General features: G+C 45.5%; 1 protein-coding gene across 2 annotated transcripts in view; it reads left to right on the forward strand.

The window, feature by feature from the left end:
• The window catches only part of eif2ak2 (eukaryotic translation initiation factor 2-alpha kinase 2), a 36,393-nt gene that overhangs the window by 2,829 nt on the left and 17,129 nt on the right, over positions 1–16,435 (forward strand). For both annotated transcript variants that reach the window (XM_042305680.1, XM_042305681.1), the window contains exons 2-6: positions 11,438–11,570; positions 15,129–15,306; positions 15,606–15,769; positions 15,866–15,992; positions 16,097–16,170. In XM_042305680.1, coding sequence (XP_042161614.1) covers positions 11,458–11,570; positions 15,129–15,306; positions 15,606–15,769; positions 15,866–15,992; positions 16,097–16,170 — 656 coding nt within the window. In that variant the 5' untranslated portion in view covers positions 11,438–11,457. The remainder of the gene's footprint in view (positions 1–11,437; positions 11,571–15,128; positions 15,307–15,605; positions 15,770–15,865; positions 15,993–16,096; positions 16,171–16,435) is intronic.

Raw genomic sequence — 16,435 nt, forward strand, 5'->3', positions numbered from 1 at the left:
TTTATTTATATAGCCCTTCGTACATCAGCTGATATCTCAAAGTGCTGTACAGAAACCCAGCCTAAAACCCCAAACAGCAAGCAATGCAGGTGTAGAAGCACGGTGGCTAGGAAAAACTCCCTAGAAAGGCCAAAACCTAGGAAGAAACCTAGAGAGGAACCAGGCTATGTGGGGTGGCCAGTCCTCTTCTGGCTGTGCCGGGTGGAGATTATAACAGAACATGGCCAAGATGTTCAAATGTTCATAAATGACCAGCATGGTCAAATAATAATAAGGCAGAACAGTTGAAACTGGAGCAGCAGCACAGTCAGGTGGAAGTTGAAACTGGAGCAGCAGCATGGCCAGGTGGACTGGGGACAGCAAGGAGTCATCATGTCAGGTAGTCCTGGGGCATGGTCCTAGGGCTCAGGTCAGTTGAAACTGGAACAGCAGCATGGCCAGGTGGACTGGGGACAGCAAGGAGTCATCATGAAGGGTTCTATATAGCCCCATGAAGGGTTCTATATAGCCCCATAAAGGGTTCTATATAGCCCCATGAAGGGTTCTATATAGCCCCATGAAGGGTTCTATTTAGCCCCATGAAGGGTTCTATGTTGCCCCATGAAGAGTTCTATTTAGCCCCATGAAGGGTTCTATTTAGCCCCATGAAGGGTTCTATGTTGCCCCAAAAGGGTTCTATATAGCCCCATGAAGGGTTCTATTTAGCCCCATGAAGGGTTCTATATAGCCCCATGAAGGGTTCTATATAGCCCCATGAAGGGTTCTATATAGCCCCATAAAGGGTTCTATTTAGCCCCATGAAGGGTTCTATATAGCCCCATGAAGGGTTCTATATAGCCCCATGAAGGGTTCTATTTAGCCCCATGAAGGGTTCTATATAGCCCCATGAAGGGTTCTATATAGCCCCATGAAGGGTTCTATATAGCCCCATAAAGGGTTCTATTTAGCCCCATGAAGGGTTCTATGTTGCCCCAAAAAGGGTTCTATATAGCCCCATGAAGGGTTCTATTTAGCCCCATGAAGGGTTCTATATAGCCCCATGAAGGGTTCTATATAGCCCCATGAAGGGTTCTATATAGCCCCATAAAGGGTTCTATATAGCCCCATGAAGGGTTCTATATAGCCCCATGAAGGGTTCTATTTAGCCCCATGAAGGGTTCTATGTTGCCCCAAAAAGGGTTCTATAGCCCCATGAAGGGTTCTATTTAGCCCCATGAAGGGTTCTATATAGCCCCATGAAGGGTTCTATATAGCCCCATGAAGGGTTCTATATAGCCCCATGAAGGGTTCTATATAGCCCCATAAAGGGTTCTATATAGCCCCATGAAGGGTTCTATTTAGCCCCATGAAGGGTTCTATTTAGCCCCATGAAGGGTTCTATATAGCCCCATGAAGGGTTCTATATAGCCCCATGAAGGGTTCTATATAGCCCCATGAAGGGTTCTATTTAGCCCCATGAAGGGTTCTATTTAGCCCCATGAAGGGTTCTATATAGCCCCATGAAGGGTTCTATATAGTGTCACGCCCTGGTCAAAGTATTTTGTGTTTTCTTTATGTATTTGGTCAGGCCAGGGTGTGGCATGGGGTTTTTGTAATTGTGGTGTGTTTGTCTTGGGGTTTTGGTGGTGGTATTGGGATTGTAGCTTAGTGGGGTATCTAGCAAAGTCTATGGCTGTCTGGAGTGGTTCTCAATCAGAGGCAGGTGCTTATCGTTGTCTCTGATTGGGAACCATATTTAGGCAGCCATATTCTTTGAGTTTGTTGTGGGTGATTGTCCTTAGTGTCCTATGTGTACTCTCGGTTAGTTTGCACTAGATAGGCTGTTTCGGTTTTGATTACGTTTATTGTTTTGTGTAGTGTTCGTGTTTCTTTATTTGATTAAACATGAATCTCAATCGACACGTTGCAGTTTGGTCCGACTCTCCTTCATCACCACTAGAAAGGGGACGGGCCCCATGAAGGGGGGCCCCATGAAGGGTTCTATTTAGCCCCATGAAGGGTTCTATATAGCCCCATGAAGGGTTCTATATAGCCCCATGAAGGGTTCTATATAGCCCCATGAAGGGTTCTATATAGCCCCATAAAGGGTTCTATATAGCCCCATGAAGGGTTCTATTTAGCCCCATGAAGGGTTCTATATAGCCCCATGAAGGGTTTCCCTGTGGGTACAAGCCAAAGAACCCATATGTGGTTCTATATAGAACCATGTGTAGCTAAATAGTAGGGCTATAAATATAACCTGTCAAAATGAAAGAAGTTTCCAGATAATGAAATGGAAGATCTGTCCATTCCTCCAGGTTGTGCTCTGCAGTCCCCACCCAGGGCACACAAATCTCCCATATTGATTAGGCCTACATTTTTAGACAAGGGCATTATTTAGTTGATTAGTCATAGGTCCATGCTGGACGGTTTACCATCTCCAGAATTGCATTTGAACCCAGTCTGGCACAAAGAGAACATTCCTGTGGGAGATAAGTCTATACACAATCTATATACACGTGTACCATTTACCACATAGAAGATAAATATTTTTTATAATTTAATTATAGTTAGGCTTTTCTTTTATTCCAGGCTTTATGTAAATATTCTGCAAACGGAAATACACGATTGACAGAAAAACATTTCAGTTTCTCCTCATCACTCAGCCACATAGTGCCAGGGTATATCTGGGTGTCTGTCTCCTCATCACTCAGCCACATAATACCAGGGTATATCTGGGTGTCTGTCTCCTCATCACTCAGCCACATAATACCAGGGTATATCTGGGTGTCTGTCTCCTCATCACTCAGCCACATAATACCAGGGTATATCTGGTGGTCTGTCTCCTCATCACTCAGCCACATAATACCAGGGTATATCTGGTGGTCTGTCTCCTCATCACTCAGCCACATAGTGCCAGGGTATATCTGGGTGTCTGTCTCCTCATCACTCAGCCACATAGTGCCAGGGTATATCTGGGTGTCTGTCTCATCACTCAGCCACATAGTGCCAGGGTATATCTGGGTGTCTGTCTCCTCATCACTCAGCCACATAATACCAGGGTATATCTGGTGGTCTGTCTCCTCATCACTCAGCCACATAGTGCCAGGGTATATCTGGTGGTCTGTCTCCTCATCACTCAGCCACATAATACCAGGGTATATCTGGGTGTCTGTCTCCTCATCACTCAGCCACATAGTGCCAGGGTATATCTGGGTGTCTGTCTCCTCATCACTCAGCCACATAGTGCCAGGGTATATCTGGGTGTCTGTCTCCTCATCGCTCAGCCACATAATACCAGGGTATATCTGGGTGTCTGTCTCCTCATCACTCAGCCACATAATGCCAGGGTATATCTGGGTGTCTGTCTCCTCATCACTCAGCCACATAATGCCAGGGTATATCTGGGTGTCTGTCTCCTCATCACTCAGCCACATAGTGCCAGGGTATATCTGGGTGTCTGTCTCCTCACTCAGCCACATAATGCCAGGGTATATCTGGGTGTCTGTCTCCTCACTCAGCCACATAGTGCCAGGGTATATCTGGGTGTCTGTCTCCTCACACTCAGCCACATAGTGCCAGGGTATATCTGGGTGTCTGTCTCCTCATCACTCAGCCACATAGTGCCAGGGTATATCTGGGTGTCTGTCTCCTCACTCAGCCACATAGTGCCAGGGTATATCTGGGTGTCTGTCTCCTCACTCAGCCACATAGTGCCAGGGTATATCTGGGTGTCTGTCTCCTCACTCAGCCACATAATGCCAGGTATATCTGGGTGTCTGTCTCCTCATCACTCAGCCACATAGTGCCAGGGTATATCTGGTGTCTGTCTCCTCATCACTCAGCCACATAATACCAGGGTATATCTGGTGGTCTGTCTCCTCATCACTCAGCCACATAATACCAGGGTATATCTGGTGGTCTGTCTCCTCATCACTCAGCCACATAATACCAGGGTATATCTGGTGGTCTGTCTCCTCATCACTCAGCCACACAATACCAGGGTATATCTGGTGGTCTGTCTCCTCATCACTCAGCCACATAATACCAGGGTATATCTGGTGGTCTGTCTCCTCATCGCTCAGCCACATAATACCAGGGTATATCTGGTGGTCTGTCTCCTCATCGCTCAGCCACATAATACCAGGGTATATCTGGTGGTCTGTCTCCTCATCACTCAGCCACATAATACCAGGGTATATCTGGTGGTCTGCCTCATCACTCAGCCACATAATACCAGGGTATATCTGGTGGTCTGTCTCCCTCACTCAGCCACATAATGCCAGGGTATATCTGGGTGTCTGTCTCCTCATCACTCAGCTACATAATACCAGGGTATATCTGGTGGTCTGTCTCCTCATCACTCAGCCACATAATGCCAGGGTATATCTGGTGGTCTGTCTCCTCATCACTCAGCCACATAATACCAGGGTATATCTGGTGGTCTGTCTCCTCATCACTCAGCCACATAATACCAGGGTATATCTGGGTGTCTGTCTCCTCATCACTCAGCCACATAATACCAGGGTATATCTGGTGGTCTGTCTCCTCACTCAGCCACACAATACCAGGGTATATCTGGTGGTCTGTCTCCTCACTCAGCCACATAATACCAGGGTATATCTGGTGGTCTGTCTCCTCACTCAGCCACATAATACCAGGGTATATCTGGTGGTCTGTCTCCTCACTCAGCCACATAATGCCAGGGTACATCTGGTGGTCTGTCTCCTCATCACTACATAATACCAGGGTATATCTGGTGGTCTGTCTCCTCATCACTCAGCCACATAATGCCAGGGTACATCTGGTGGTCTGTCTCCTCATCGCTCAGCCACATAATACCAGGGTATATCTGGTGGTCTGTCTCCTCATCGCTCAGCCACATAATACCAGGGTATATCTGGTGGTCTGTCTCCTCATCACTCAGCCACATAATACCAGGGTATATCTGGTGGTCTGTCTCCTCATCACTCAGCCACATAATACCAGGGTATATCTGGGTGTCTGTCTCCTCATCACTCAGCCACATAATACCAGGGTATATCTGGTGGTCTGTGTCCTCAGCCACATAATGCCAGGGTATATCTGGGTGTCTGTCTCCTCATCACTCAGCTACATAATACCAGGGTATATCTGGTGGTCTGTCTCCTCATCACTCAGCCACATAATACCAGGGTATATCTGGTGGTCTGTCTCCTCATCACTCAGCCACATAGTGCCAGGGTATATCTGGTGGTCTGTCTCATCACTCAGCCACATAATACCAGGGTATATCTGGTGGTCAATATCCCTGATCTGACCTGTTTCAATACGCAGAGACAATATCCCTGATCTGACCTGTTTCAATACGCAGAGACACTATCCCTGATCTTACCTGTGTCAATACGCAGAGGCAATATCCCCGATCTTACCTGTTTCAATACGCAGAGACAATATCCCTGATCTGACCTGTGTCAATACGCAGAGACAATATCCCTGATCTGACCTGTGTCAATACGCAGAGACAATATCCCTGATCTGACCTGTTTCAATACGCAGAGACAATATCCCCGATCTGACCTGTGTCAATACGCAGAGACACTATCCCTGATCTTACCTGTGTCAATACGCAGAGGCAATATCCCCGATCTTACCTGTTTCAATACGCAGAGACAATATCCCTGATCTGACCTGTGTCAATACGCAGAGACAATATCCCTGATCTGACCTGTGTCAATACGCAGAGACAATATCCCCGATCTTACCTGTTTCAATACGCAGAGACAATATCCCCGATCTGACCTGTTTCAATACGCAGAGGCAATATCCCATCCCCCAACACTGTCAACCAAGAGTCAAGACTACATTACCCATCCCCCAACACTGTCAACCAAGAGTCAAGACTACATTACCCATCCCCCATCACTATCAACCAAGAGTCAAGACTAAATTACCCATCCCCCATCACTGTCAACCAAGAGTCAAGACTACATTACCCATCCCCCAACACTGTCAACCAAGAGACAAGACTAAATTACCCATCCCCCATCACTATCAACCAAGAGTCAAGACTACATTACCCATCCCCCAACACTGTCAACCAAGAGTCAAGACTACATTACCCATCCGGCATTACCCAGACTACTCTCCATCTGGCACTTCTGAGTGGAAGACCTACCCAGGCAGTGGCCTGCCTAGCTCACTAACTAGAATCAGGGCGCCCACTCCGACAAGGTTAATTGACCCACAGTCCCATACGTTGACATGTACAGTTGAAGTCGGAAGTTTACATGCACCTTTACCAAATACATTTAAACTCAGTTTTTCACAATTCCTGACATTTAATTCTCGTAAAAATGCCCTGTCTTAGGTCAGTTAGGATCACCACTTTATTTTTAGAATTTGAAATGTCAGAATAATCGTAGAGAGAATGATTTATTTAATATTTTATTTCTTTCATCACATTCCCAGGGGTCAGAAGTTTACATACACTCAATTAGTATTTGGTAGCATTTCCTTTAACTTGTTTAACTTGGGTCAAACGTTTGGGTAGCCTTCCACAGGCTTCCCATAATACATTGGGTGAATTTTGTCCCATTCCTCCTGACAGAGCTGATGTAACTGAGTCAGGTTTGTAGGCCTCCTAGATCGCACGGGCTTTTTCAGTTCTGCCCACAAATATTCTATGGGATTGAGGTCAGGGTTTTGTGATGGCCACTCCAGTACATTGACTCTGTTGTCCTTAAGCCATTTTGCCACAACTTTGGAAGTATGCTTGGGGTCATTGTTCATTTGGAAGACCCATTTGCGACCAAGCTTTAACTTCTGATTTCTTGAGATGTTGCTTCAATATATCCACATAATTTTCCTCCCTCATGAAGCCATCTATTTTGTGAAGTGCACCAGCCCCTCCTACAGCAAAGCACCCCCACAACATGATGCTTCCACCCCGTGCTTCACGGTTGGGATGGTGTTCTCCGGCTTGCAAGCCTCCCCATTCTTCCTCCAAACATAACAATGGTTATTATGACCACCGTGGTCAACAATGGTTATTATGACCACCGTGGTCAACAATGGTCATTATGACCACCGTAAGAATACGGTGATTGGCAGAGTCGAAAGCCTTGGCCAGGTCGATGAAGATGGCTGCACAGTACTGTCTTTTATCGATGGCGGTTATGATATCGTTTAGTACCTTGAGCGTGGCTGAGGTGCACCTGTGACCAGATCGGAAACTGGATTGCACAGTGGAGAAGGTACGGTGGGATTCGAAATGGTCTGTGATCTGTTTGTTAACTTACCTTTCAAAGACTTTAGAAAGGCAGGGTAGGATAGATATAGGTCTATAACAGTTTGGGTCTAGAGTGTCTCCCCCTTTGAAGAGGGGGATGACCGCGGCAGCTTTCCAATCTTTGGGGATCTCAGCTATCTGGATTTGGGTGATGGTGAAATGGGGGAGGCTTGGACAAGTTGCTGTAGTGGGTGCAGGGCTATTGACCGGGGTAGGGGTAGCCAGGTGGAAAGCATGGCCAGCCGTAGAGAAATGCTTATTGAAATTCTCCATTATTGTGGATTTATCAGTGGTGACTGTGTTTCCTAGCCTCGGGGCAGTGGGCAGCTGGGAGGAGGTGCTCTTATTCTACATGGACTTTACAGTGTCCCAGAACTTTTTGGAGTTTGTGCTACAGGATGCACATTTCTGTTTGAAAAAGCTAGCCTTTGCTTTCCTAACTGCCTGTGTATATTGGTTCCTAACTTCCCTGAAGTCGCATATCGCGGGTGCTATTCGATGCTAATGCAGTACGCCACAGGATGTTTTTGTGTTGGTCAAGGGCAGTCAGGTCTGGAGTGAACCAAGGGCTAAATCTTTTCCTGGTTCTACATTTTTTGAATGGGGCATGCTTATTTAAGATGGTGAGGAAAGCACTTTTTAAAGAATAACCAGGCATCCTCTACTGACGGAATGAGGTCAATATCCTTCCAGGATGCCAGGTCGATTAGAAAGGCCTGCTCGCTGAAGTGTTTTAGGGAGCGTTTGACAGTGATGAGGGGTGTTCGTTTGCCCGCAGACCCATTACGGACGCAGGCAATGATGCAGTGATCACTGAGATCCTGGTTGAAGACAGCAGTATATTGTAAAGGCAGGTTAGGATGATATCTATGAGGGTGCCTGTGTTTACGGATTTGGGGTTGTACCTGGTAGGTTCATTGATCATTTGTGTGAGATTGAGGGCATCAAGCTTAGATTGTAGGATGGCCGGGGTGTTAAGCATGTCCCAGTTTAGGTCACCTAGCAGCACGAGCTCTGAAGATAGATGGGGGGCAATCAATTCACATATGGTGTCCAGGGCACAGCTGGGGGCAGAAGATGGTCTATAGCAAGCAGCAACGGTGAGAGACTTGTTGCTGGAAAGGTGGATTTTCAAAAGTAGAAGTTCAAATTGTTTGGGCACAGACCTGGATAGTAAGAGAGAACTCTGCAGGCTATCTCTGCAGTAGATTGCAACTCCGCTATGACAGTTCTATCTTGTCGTAAAATGTTATAGTTAGGGATGGAAATTTCAGGGTTTTTGGTGGCCTTCCCAAGCCAGGATTCAGACACAGCTAGGACATCCGGGTTGGCAGAGTGTGCTAAAGCAGTGAATACGACAAACTTAGGGAGGCTTCTGATGTTAACATGCAGGAAAACAAGGCTTTTACTTTTGCAGAAGTTAACAAATGAGAGCGGCTGGGGAATAGGAGTGGAGCTAGGCACTGCAGGGCCTGGATTAACCTTTACATCAGAGGAGGAGTAGGATAAGGGTACAGCTAAAGGCTATAAGAACTGGTTGTCTAGTATGTTCAGGACAGAGTTAAAGGAGCAGGTTTCTGGGCGCGGTAGAATAGATAAAATGCATAATGTACAGACAAAGGGTGTGGTAGGATGTGAATACAGTTGAGGTAAACCTAGGCATTGAGTGACAATGAGAGAGCTATTGTCTCTAGAGACATCAATTAAACCAGGTGAGGTCACCACATGTGTGGGAGGTGGAACAAGAGGGTTAGCTGAGGCATGTTGAGCAGGGCTGGAGGCTCTACATTGAAATAAGTGTCACGACTTCAGCCAAAGTCTAGCCATCGTCGCTCCATTTTTATTGTTCCATTTGTTTTGTCTTGTTCCCTGCACAGCTGGTTTATATTCCCTAATCACATTGTATATATATATTCCTATGTTCCCCCCCATGTCCTTGTGTGGACTTGTTTTTGTTACGTGTTTTATGTGACGCGCCAGGCTGGTTTTCTATTATCCGAGATTCACGAAGTATGTTTTTTTGTTAAACATAAAGCTTTTGTGACTGTTTTGCACGCTTTGCACTTTTGCCAATTGGCTGGAGGATTGACGCTGTTGCGTCTGTCTGTTGTTTTGATCCTAAATAAAGTCTGCGCCTGTACACAACTCTCTGCTCTCCTGCACCTGACTTCTCTACCAGTACGCACACGCCTGACAATAAGACAATAATCACTAACCAAAACAGCAATGGACAAGGCATATTGACATTAGGGAGAGGCAAGGTTTCAAAATCATTTGAAACCTGGATGTTTCACATCATATAATAAGGCATGTCGTACCTTGCTTTAAAGTAGCATATAGCCTAAATCACACCATAGAAAAATGGAGGCTATTATTTTATAAAGAAGTCCTCACATGCGTTTTCCTTTTTCTATTGGTTTCCATTGAACTTTCTTTCATTGTCTAGCAGCCAAAGGCATTATCCTAGTCGTATTAGTCCATCTCTGTCCATGAAACTGCATTATCCTAGTCGTATTAGTCCATCTCTGTCCATGAAACTGCATTATCCTAGTCGTAATTGTACATCTCTGTCCATGAAACTGCATTATCCTAGTCGTATTAGTCCATCTCTGTCCATGAAACTGCATTATCCTAGTCGTAATTGTCCATCTCTGTCCATGAAACTGCATTATCCTAGTCGTAATTGTACATCTCTGTCCATGAAACTGCATTATCCTAGTCGTATTAGTCCATCTCTGTCCATGAAACTGCATTATCCTAGTCGTAATTGTCCATCTCTGTCCATGAAACTGCTGTGTGCATTTTAGAACTGTATCTTCTAAAATCTATCTTGAGGATAGGCCTACCGTCGTCTGCACATTGCTGCTCTTAAAATGTGAAGAGATAATGGTTTATCAACATTTTAAACATTCTGATCTGTTCCATCAGCCTTATTAATTGATACGGTGTATAACCCCAGTACGTTACTTTGATACGCATCATGGGGATTAAGAAGTGAGTATACGCAATGCCCAGTGAAAAATAAGTGGGTATACCCTGCACTACACTACTGGTTGTCAATGGTTTCTAATTGGAAGGGACAGGGGGGGATGGCTCTGAAAGTAATCCAAACGATTGCTCTGGTTATCGTTCTTCAGTCTTTTTGTGGTTGTAGTGTGAACGCTCCTGTTCACTTGAATTAGAACGATCCAAAATATCGTTATAGTTCTCGTTCTTGGTGTGGACGGCCCTGAAGTTATAGTTCTCGTTCTTGGTGTGGACGGCCCTGAAGTTATAGTTCTCGTTCTTGGTGTGGACGGCCCTGAAGTTATAGTTCTCGTTCTTGGTGTGGACGGCCCTGAAGTTATAGTTCTCGTTCTTGGTGTGGACGTTCTTGCCCCTGAAGTTATAGTTCTCGTTCTTGGTGTGGACGGCCCTGAAGTTATAGTTCTCGTTCTTGGTGTGGACGGCCCTGAAGTTATAGTTCTCGTTCTTGGTGTGGACGGCCCTGAAGTTATAGTTCTCGTTCTTGGTGTGGACGGCCCTGAAGTTATAGTTCTCGTTCTTGGTGTGGACGTTCTGAAGTTATAGTTCTCGTGGTGGGACGGCCCTGAAGTTATAGTTCTCTTGGTGTCTTGTTCTCGTTCTTGTGGGACGGCCCTGAAGTTATAGTTCTCGTTCTTGGTGTGGACGGCCCTGAAGTTATGAAAACGATATTAGCACTATGTTATGACTGAGCATTGTTGCAGAATGTTTATTTATTGTTTGCCAATTGAACTAACCGGAAGGAGAGACCTCCATGGGTGGGCAGGGTAGCCTAGTGGTTAGAGCGTTGGACTAGTAACCGGAAGGTTGCAAGTTCAAACCCCAGACCTGACAAGGTACGAATCTGTCGTTCTGCCCCTGAACAGGCAGTTAACCCACTGTTCCTAGGCCGTCATTGAAAATAAGAATTTGTTCTTAACTGACTTGCCTAGTTAAATAAAGGTTAAATAAAAACTATCAGCCATGGTCGCTTTCACCTTTGATAAGGAGCTTGTGTCCTTAATATTGTTTGCATATAAATTTATTAGCTAACTTACGCGTATTGATTATGCGCACAAAACAATCCAGGCCCCAGCTTTGTTACTGTGTATCATTCATCATTTCATATAATTGTTGTCTTGATTTGATATTCCTTTGTTTTTCTTCCCCTTTTATTTCTTACAGATTCAACAGCATTTTAAGCCATGGATTCCACAAACTACATCTCCATACTGTGCGAGTATGCTCAGAGACAACGTCAGATCTCTGACATCAAGTTTGAGGAGGTTGGAACAGAAGGACCGGATCACCTGAAAACGTAAGTCTATTCAACTGGCAGAGCTGCATTGCCTTCAGAGAGTAGTCACACCTCTAGACTTGTTTTGTTACAGCCTGACATTCAATAGAGGTTGTTTATCACTTCTCCATACACAATACCCCATAAAGTAAAAAATTGAATTATGTTTTTTGAAATTTTTACAAATGAATTAAAACTGAAAAACTGAAATGTCTTTAGTCAATAAGTATTCAACTCCTTTGTTATGGTAATCCTAAATAGGAGAACAACTTTACTTAACACGTCACATAATAAATAGCAGTACAACTTTACTTAACAAGTCACATAATAAGCTCCATGGACTAATAGTGCTATAATAGTGTTTAACAATAATGTTTCATGACTACCTCATCTCTGTACCCCAAAACATACAATTATCTGTAAGGTTCCTCAGACAAGCAGTGAATTTCAAACACAGATTCAACCACAAAGACCAATAATGTTTTCCAAAGACATTGAATAACCCTTCGAGCACGGTGAAGTTATTAATTACACTGGTGTATCAATACACCCAGTCACTACCAAGATACAGACGTCCTTCCTAACTCAGTTGCCGGAGAGGAAGGAAACTGCTCAGAGATTTCACCATGAGACCAATGGTGACTGTAAAACAGTTAGAGTTTAATGGCTGTGATAGAAGGAAACTGGGGATGGATCAACAACATTGTAGTTACTCCACAATATTAACCTACATGACAGAGTGAAAAGAAGGAAGTTACAGTTTTGACCTAAATCTACTTGAAAATCCATGGCAAGACCTGAAAATGGTTGTCTAGCCATGATCAACAACCAATGTGACAGAGCTTGAAGAATTTTGAAAAGAATAATGGGCAAAGTTTGCTCAATCCAGGTGTGTAACGCACTTAGAGATTTACCCAGAAAGACTTGATTAGAGCTGTAATCGCTGCTGAAGGTGATTCTAATGTATTGACTCAGGGGGTTTAATACTTATCTAATCAAGATCTGGTGTTTTATTTTTCCTACATTTTCTTTTACAAATGTTAGAACTTATACCCAGGTATAACCCCTTTCTTTTCAGTGGGTAAACGCACAAATGTTCCAAAATGCAATTTGCTGGAGAAAAAAACCTGAAAATGTCAAATGCACACCGCACATGCGAGCAGTTTCATGGACAGAGATGGAAATATCTGTTCAAAATTTAGAAAGAGGGGAGATCTAAAGATGCAACAACTATCATTGTTTGCTAATACGACTAGGCTAATGCCTTTGGCTGCTAGACAATGAAAGAAAGTTGAATGGAAACCAATAGAACAGGAGAACAAATATGAGGAAGTCTTTATAAGGTGCAGGTCCCGAGTGGAAAGCTATATCCTGTGCCCAAGCTGATAGCCATTAGATTGGCCGTTAGGTTGAGGGTTAAAACCAGAAGACAGGCTGGCCTATGACCCAGTGAGGTTTCCGAACGCCTTCCAGAACTGGGTCGAGAACTGAGGACCGTGATCGGAGACCATGTCGACTGGAAGTTCATGGATCCGGCAGACGTGTTGCACCATGAGCAGAGCCGTCTCCTTGACTGAAGGCAACTTAGGAAGGGGGATATATGGGCGGCTTTAGAAAACCTATCACCACCGTCAGGATCGGGGTGTTGTCATCTGACAGAGGAAGACCAGTAACAAAGTCCAGGGATATATGTGACCAGGGGCGGTGAGGAACAGGGAGCGCTTGGAGAAGGCCAACCAGAGCCTCAGTCTTATTTTGTGCGCACACAGTGCAGGTGGCGACGAATGCGGAGACAAATGCGGTGGCCTTCCAGGAATCATGGAAGTAACCAAAAGCATCGTTGGATGAAAGCCAGGGTCCGACGGGAGACTAGATGGCAGGTCAGTCTTTGGGAATGTGCCCATTCCAGGACCGGAGAACGGGCAGAGTCCGGGACAAACATCCGGTTAGCCGGATCCCCTATCGGGTTCTGGCTGGGAATGCTGCACCTTACAAACCAGGCTCTCTATACCCTAGACGACTGCAGCCATTGGACAGGAAGTAGGGAGGATGGTCTCGGGGTCAGATGGAGTAGCAGCACGGCTATACAAATGTGAGAGTGCATCAGGTTTCACATTCTTGAACGCCGGGCGGTAGGAGAGAGTGACATTGAAACGGCTGAATAACAGGGCCCAACGAACCTGCCTAGAGTTGAGGCGCTTGGAGGTGCGGAGATATTCCAGGTTCATGGTCAGTTCACAATAAGAATGGGTGTTCCGCCCCCTCCAACCAGTGGCTCCACTCCTCCAACGCCATATTGACGACAAGGAGTACTCGATTACCCACATCATAGCAGGGGTAACTAAGACTGGGAGAGAAAAGCACAGGGGTGCAGCTTTTGGTCCCGGGTAGAACGCTGAGACAGGACGGCCCCCACTCCGAGTCATCCGAGTCGTCGACCTCCACCATGAACTGACTGGACATTTCTGGATTGATTTAAGGTGGGGGCTGTAGTGAATCGTGAAAGGAACCTTGGGAGCGGTGAGTGCTGAGAGGGGAAGCCAGGGTGCCTTAACCTCGGATGAAGCGGCGGTAGGAGTTAGCAAATCCCAGGAAAAGTTGCAGCTGCATTCTGGATGCGGGTTGAGGCCAATCCACCATCGCTCTCACCCTGTCTGGATCCATCTGTATATGTCCAGCAGCGATGACGTATCCTAGGAAGGAGATGGTGGAGCGATGGAATTCACACTTCTCCGCTTTAAAGAAAAGCTGGTTCTCCAGGAGACGCTGAAGGACCTGACAGACGTGGACAGATGGTCCAACTTAGTTACCTTAAGATGGTCTCACCTAGTTACCTTAGGATGGTCCCACTTAGTTACCTTAAGATGGTCCCACCTAGTTGCCTTAAGATGGTCCCACCTAGTTGCCTGAAGATGGTCCCACCTAGTTACCTGAAGATGGTCCCACCTAGTTACCTGAAGATGGTGGTCTCACCTTAGTTACCTGAAGGTGGTCTCACCCTAGTGGTACCTGAAGATGGTCTCACCTAGTTACCTAAAGATGATCCCACTTAGTTACCTGAAGATGGTCCCACCTGGTTACCTTAAGATGGTCCCACCTAGTTACCTTAAGATGGTCCCACCTAGTTACCTTAAGATGGTCCCACCTAGTTACCTTAAGATGGTCCCACCTAGTTACCTTAAGATGGTCCCACCTAGTTACCTGAAGATGGTCTCACCTAGTTACCTGAAGATGGTCTCACCTAGTTACCTGAAGATGGTCTCACCTAGTTACCTTAAGATGGCACCACCTAGTTACCTGAAGATGGTCTCACCTAGTTACCTTAAGATGGTCCCACCTAGTTACCTGAAGATGGTCCCACCTAGTTACCTTAAGATGGTCCCACCTAGTTACCTTAAGATGGTCCCACCTAGTTACCTTAAGATGGTCTCACCTACTGTAGATGTTTTGTGTAAGAGCATCTGCTAAATGACTAAAATGTAGTCTGTACTGTAATCATGAAATAATTCATTCATTTAATTGAATCATTCAGTCATTTATTCATTAAGTATTGCCTTAAACATTCCCCCTTTCCCCCAGCTTCACTCTGAGGGTGGTGATTAAAGGCCATGCCTATCCTAACGGGGTTGGAAAGAACAAGAAAGAGGCCAAACAGAATGCTGCTAAACATGCTCTGGCTGGCATGATGGAGACGACAGAGCAGAAGGATGAACATGCTCTGGCTGGAGTGGCGGAGACGACAGAGCAGAAGGATGCAGTAAGAACAGCATTTTCTTTTTATTCTACTGATGGTAACAGGCGTTGACCAGGGCCATATGTATCAAGCATCGCAGAGTGCTGATCTAGGATCAGGTCCCTCTGTCCATATCACATTAATAATGTGTGATGTAAGAGGCTGAACTGAATGTAACTCAGCACTCCTACTCTGAAATACAGTCCCTGGTGACATTTTGACCGTACTATCGTATGGAATGTTTAGTTACAAAATATATTGACTTGTGGGAGCATCAAACATACAGTTTGAGACCTGACGGCCTGCGTAATGTTTTTCAACAGTCGGTTTCATGTCCTCCGTCACCGGCTCAGTCTCCAGCCCCTCCTGTCCGAGCAGTTATCTCCCAGCCCAACTACGTGTGCTGGCTGAATGAACACAGCCAGAAGAACAAGCTGTCTCTGAAGGCTTTGGAGGAAACGCGTGTTGGACCCAACAACACCTCACAGTAACAGTTCATACAGTACTCTAAAGTTATTCACTCACTATTGCCGTTGCGAAGGGTCATATCCAAAACTAATGGTGTGTGTGTGTTCTATGTCAGATGCTGTAGGTATGTGGTAGGTGAGAAAGAATACCCAGAGGGCTTTGGGAACACGAAGAAGGAGGCTAAGGAGGAAGCAGCAATGCAGGTCTATCTGGAGTTATGTGGCCGTAGTCAGACTACAGGGGTAAGGGTTATTAGGCCACATCGTAGACACACTATATCTCATGGTAGGATAATCTAAATGGTATTTAACGATAGTGGGGAAGTTAACATTGTTTTATTTTCAAGACTGCAGATGAAAACTGCAATGGCACCACTGGAAAACACAAGGAGGAATTGAATCCAAAGGTTGTGGTCCTCAGGTAAGACAAAACATTTCTTTATTTTATTGTTCTTCAGAGTCTCCAGTGCATATATTACCAAGTACTCCTCCGTAGCTGTAGTCGTCTGTACTCTGCTGTAGTCGTCTGTACTCCTCCGTAGCTGTAGTCGTCTGTACTCTGCTGTAGTCGTCTGTACTCCTCCGTAGCTGTAGTCGTCTGTACTCTGCTGTAGTCGTCTGTACTCCTCCGTAGCTGTAGTCGTCTGTACTCCTCCCTAGCTGTAGTCGTCTGTACTCCTCCCTAG

Source organism: Oncorhynchus tshawytscha, linkage group LG24 (genome assembly GCF_018296145.1).
Source record: "Oncorhynchus tshawytscha isolate Ot180627B linkage group LG24, Otsh_v2.0, whole genome shotgun sequence".
Taxonomy (NCBI): Eukaryota; Metazoa; Chordata; class Actinopteri; order Salmoniformes; family Salmonidae; genus Oncorhynchus; species Oncorhynchus tshawytscha.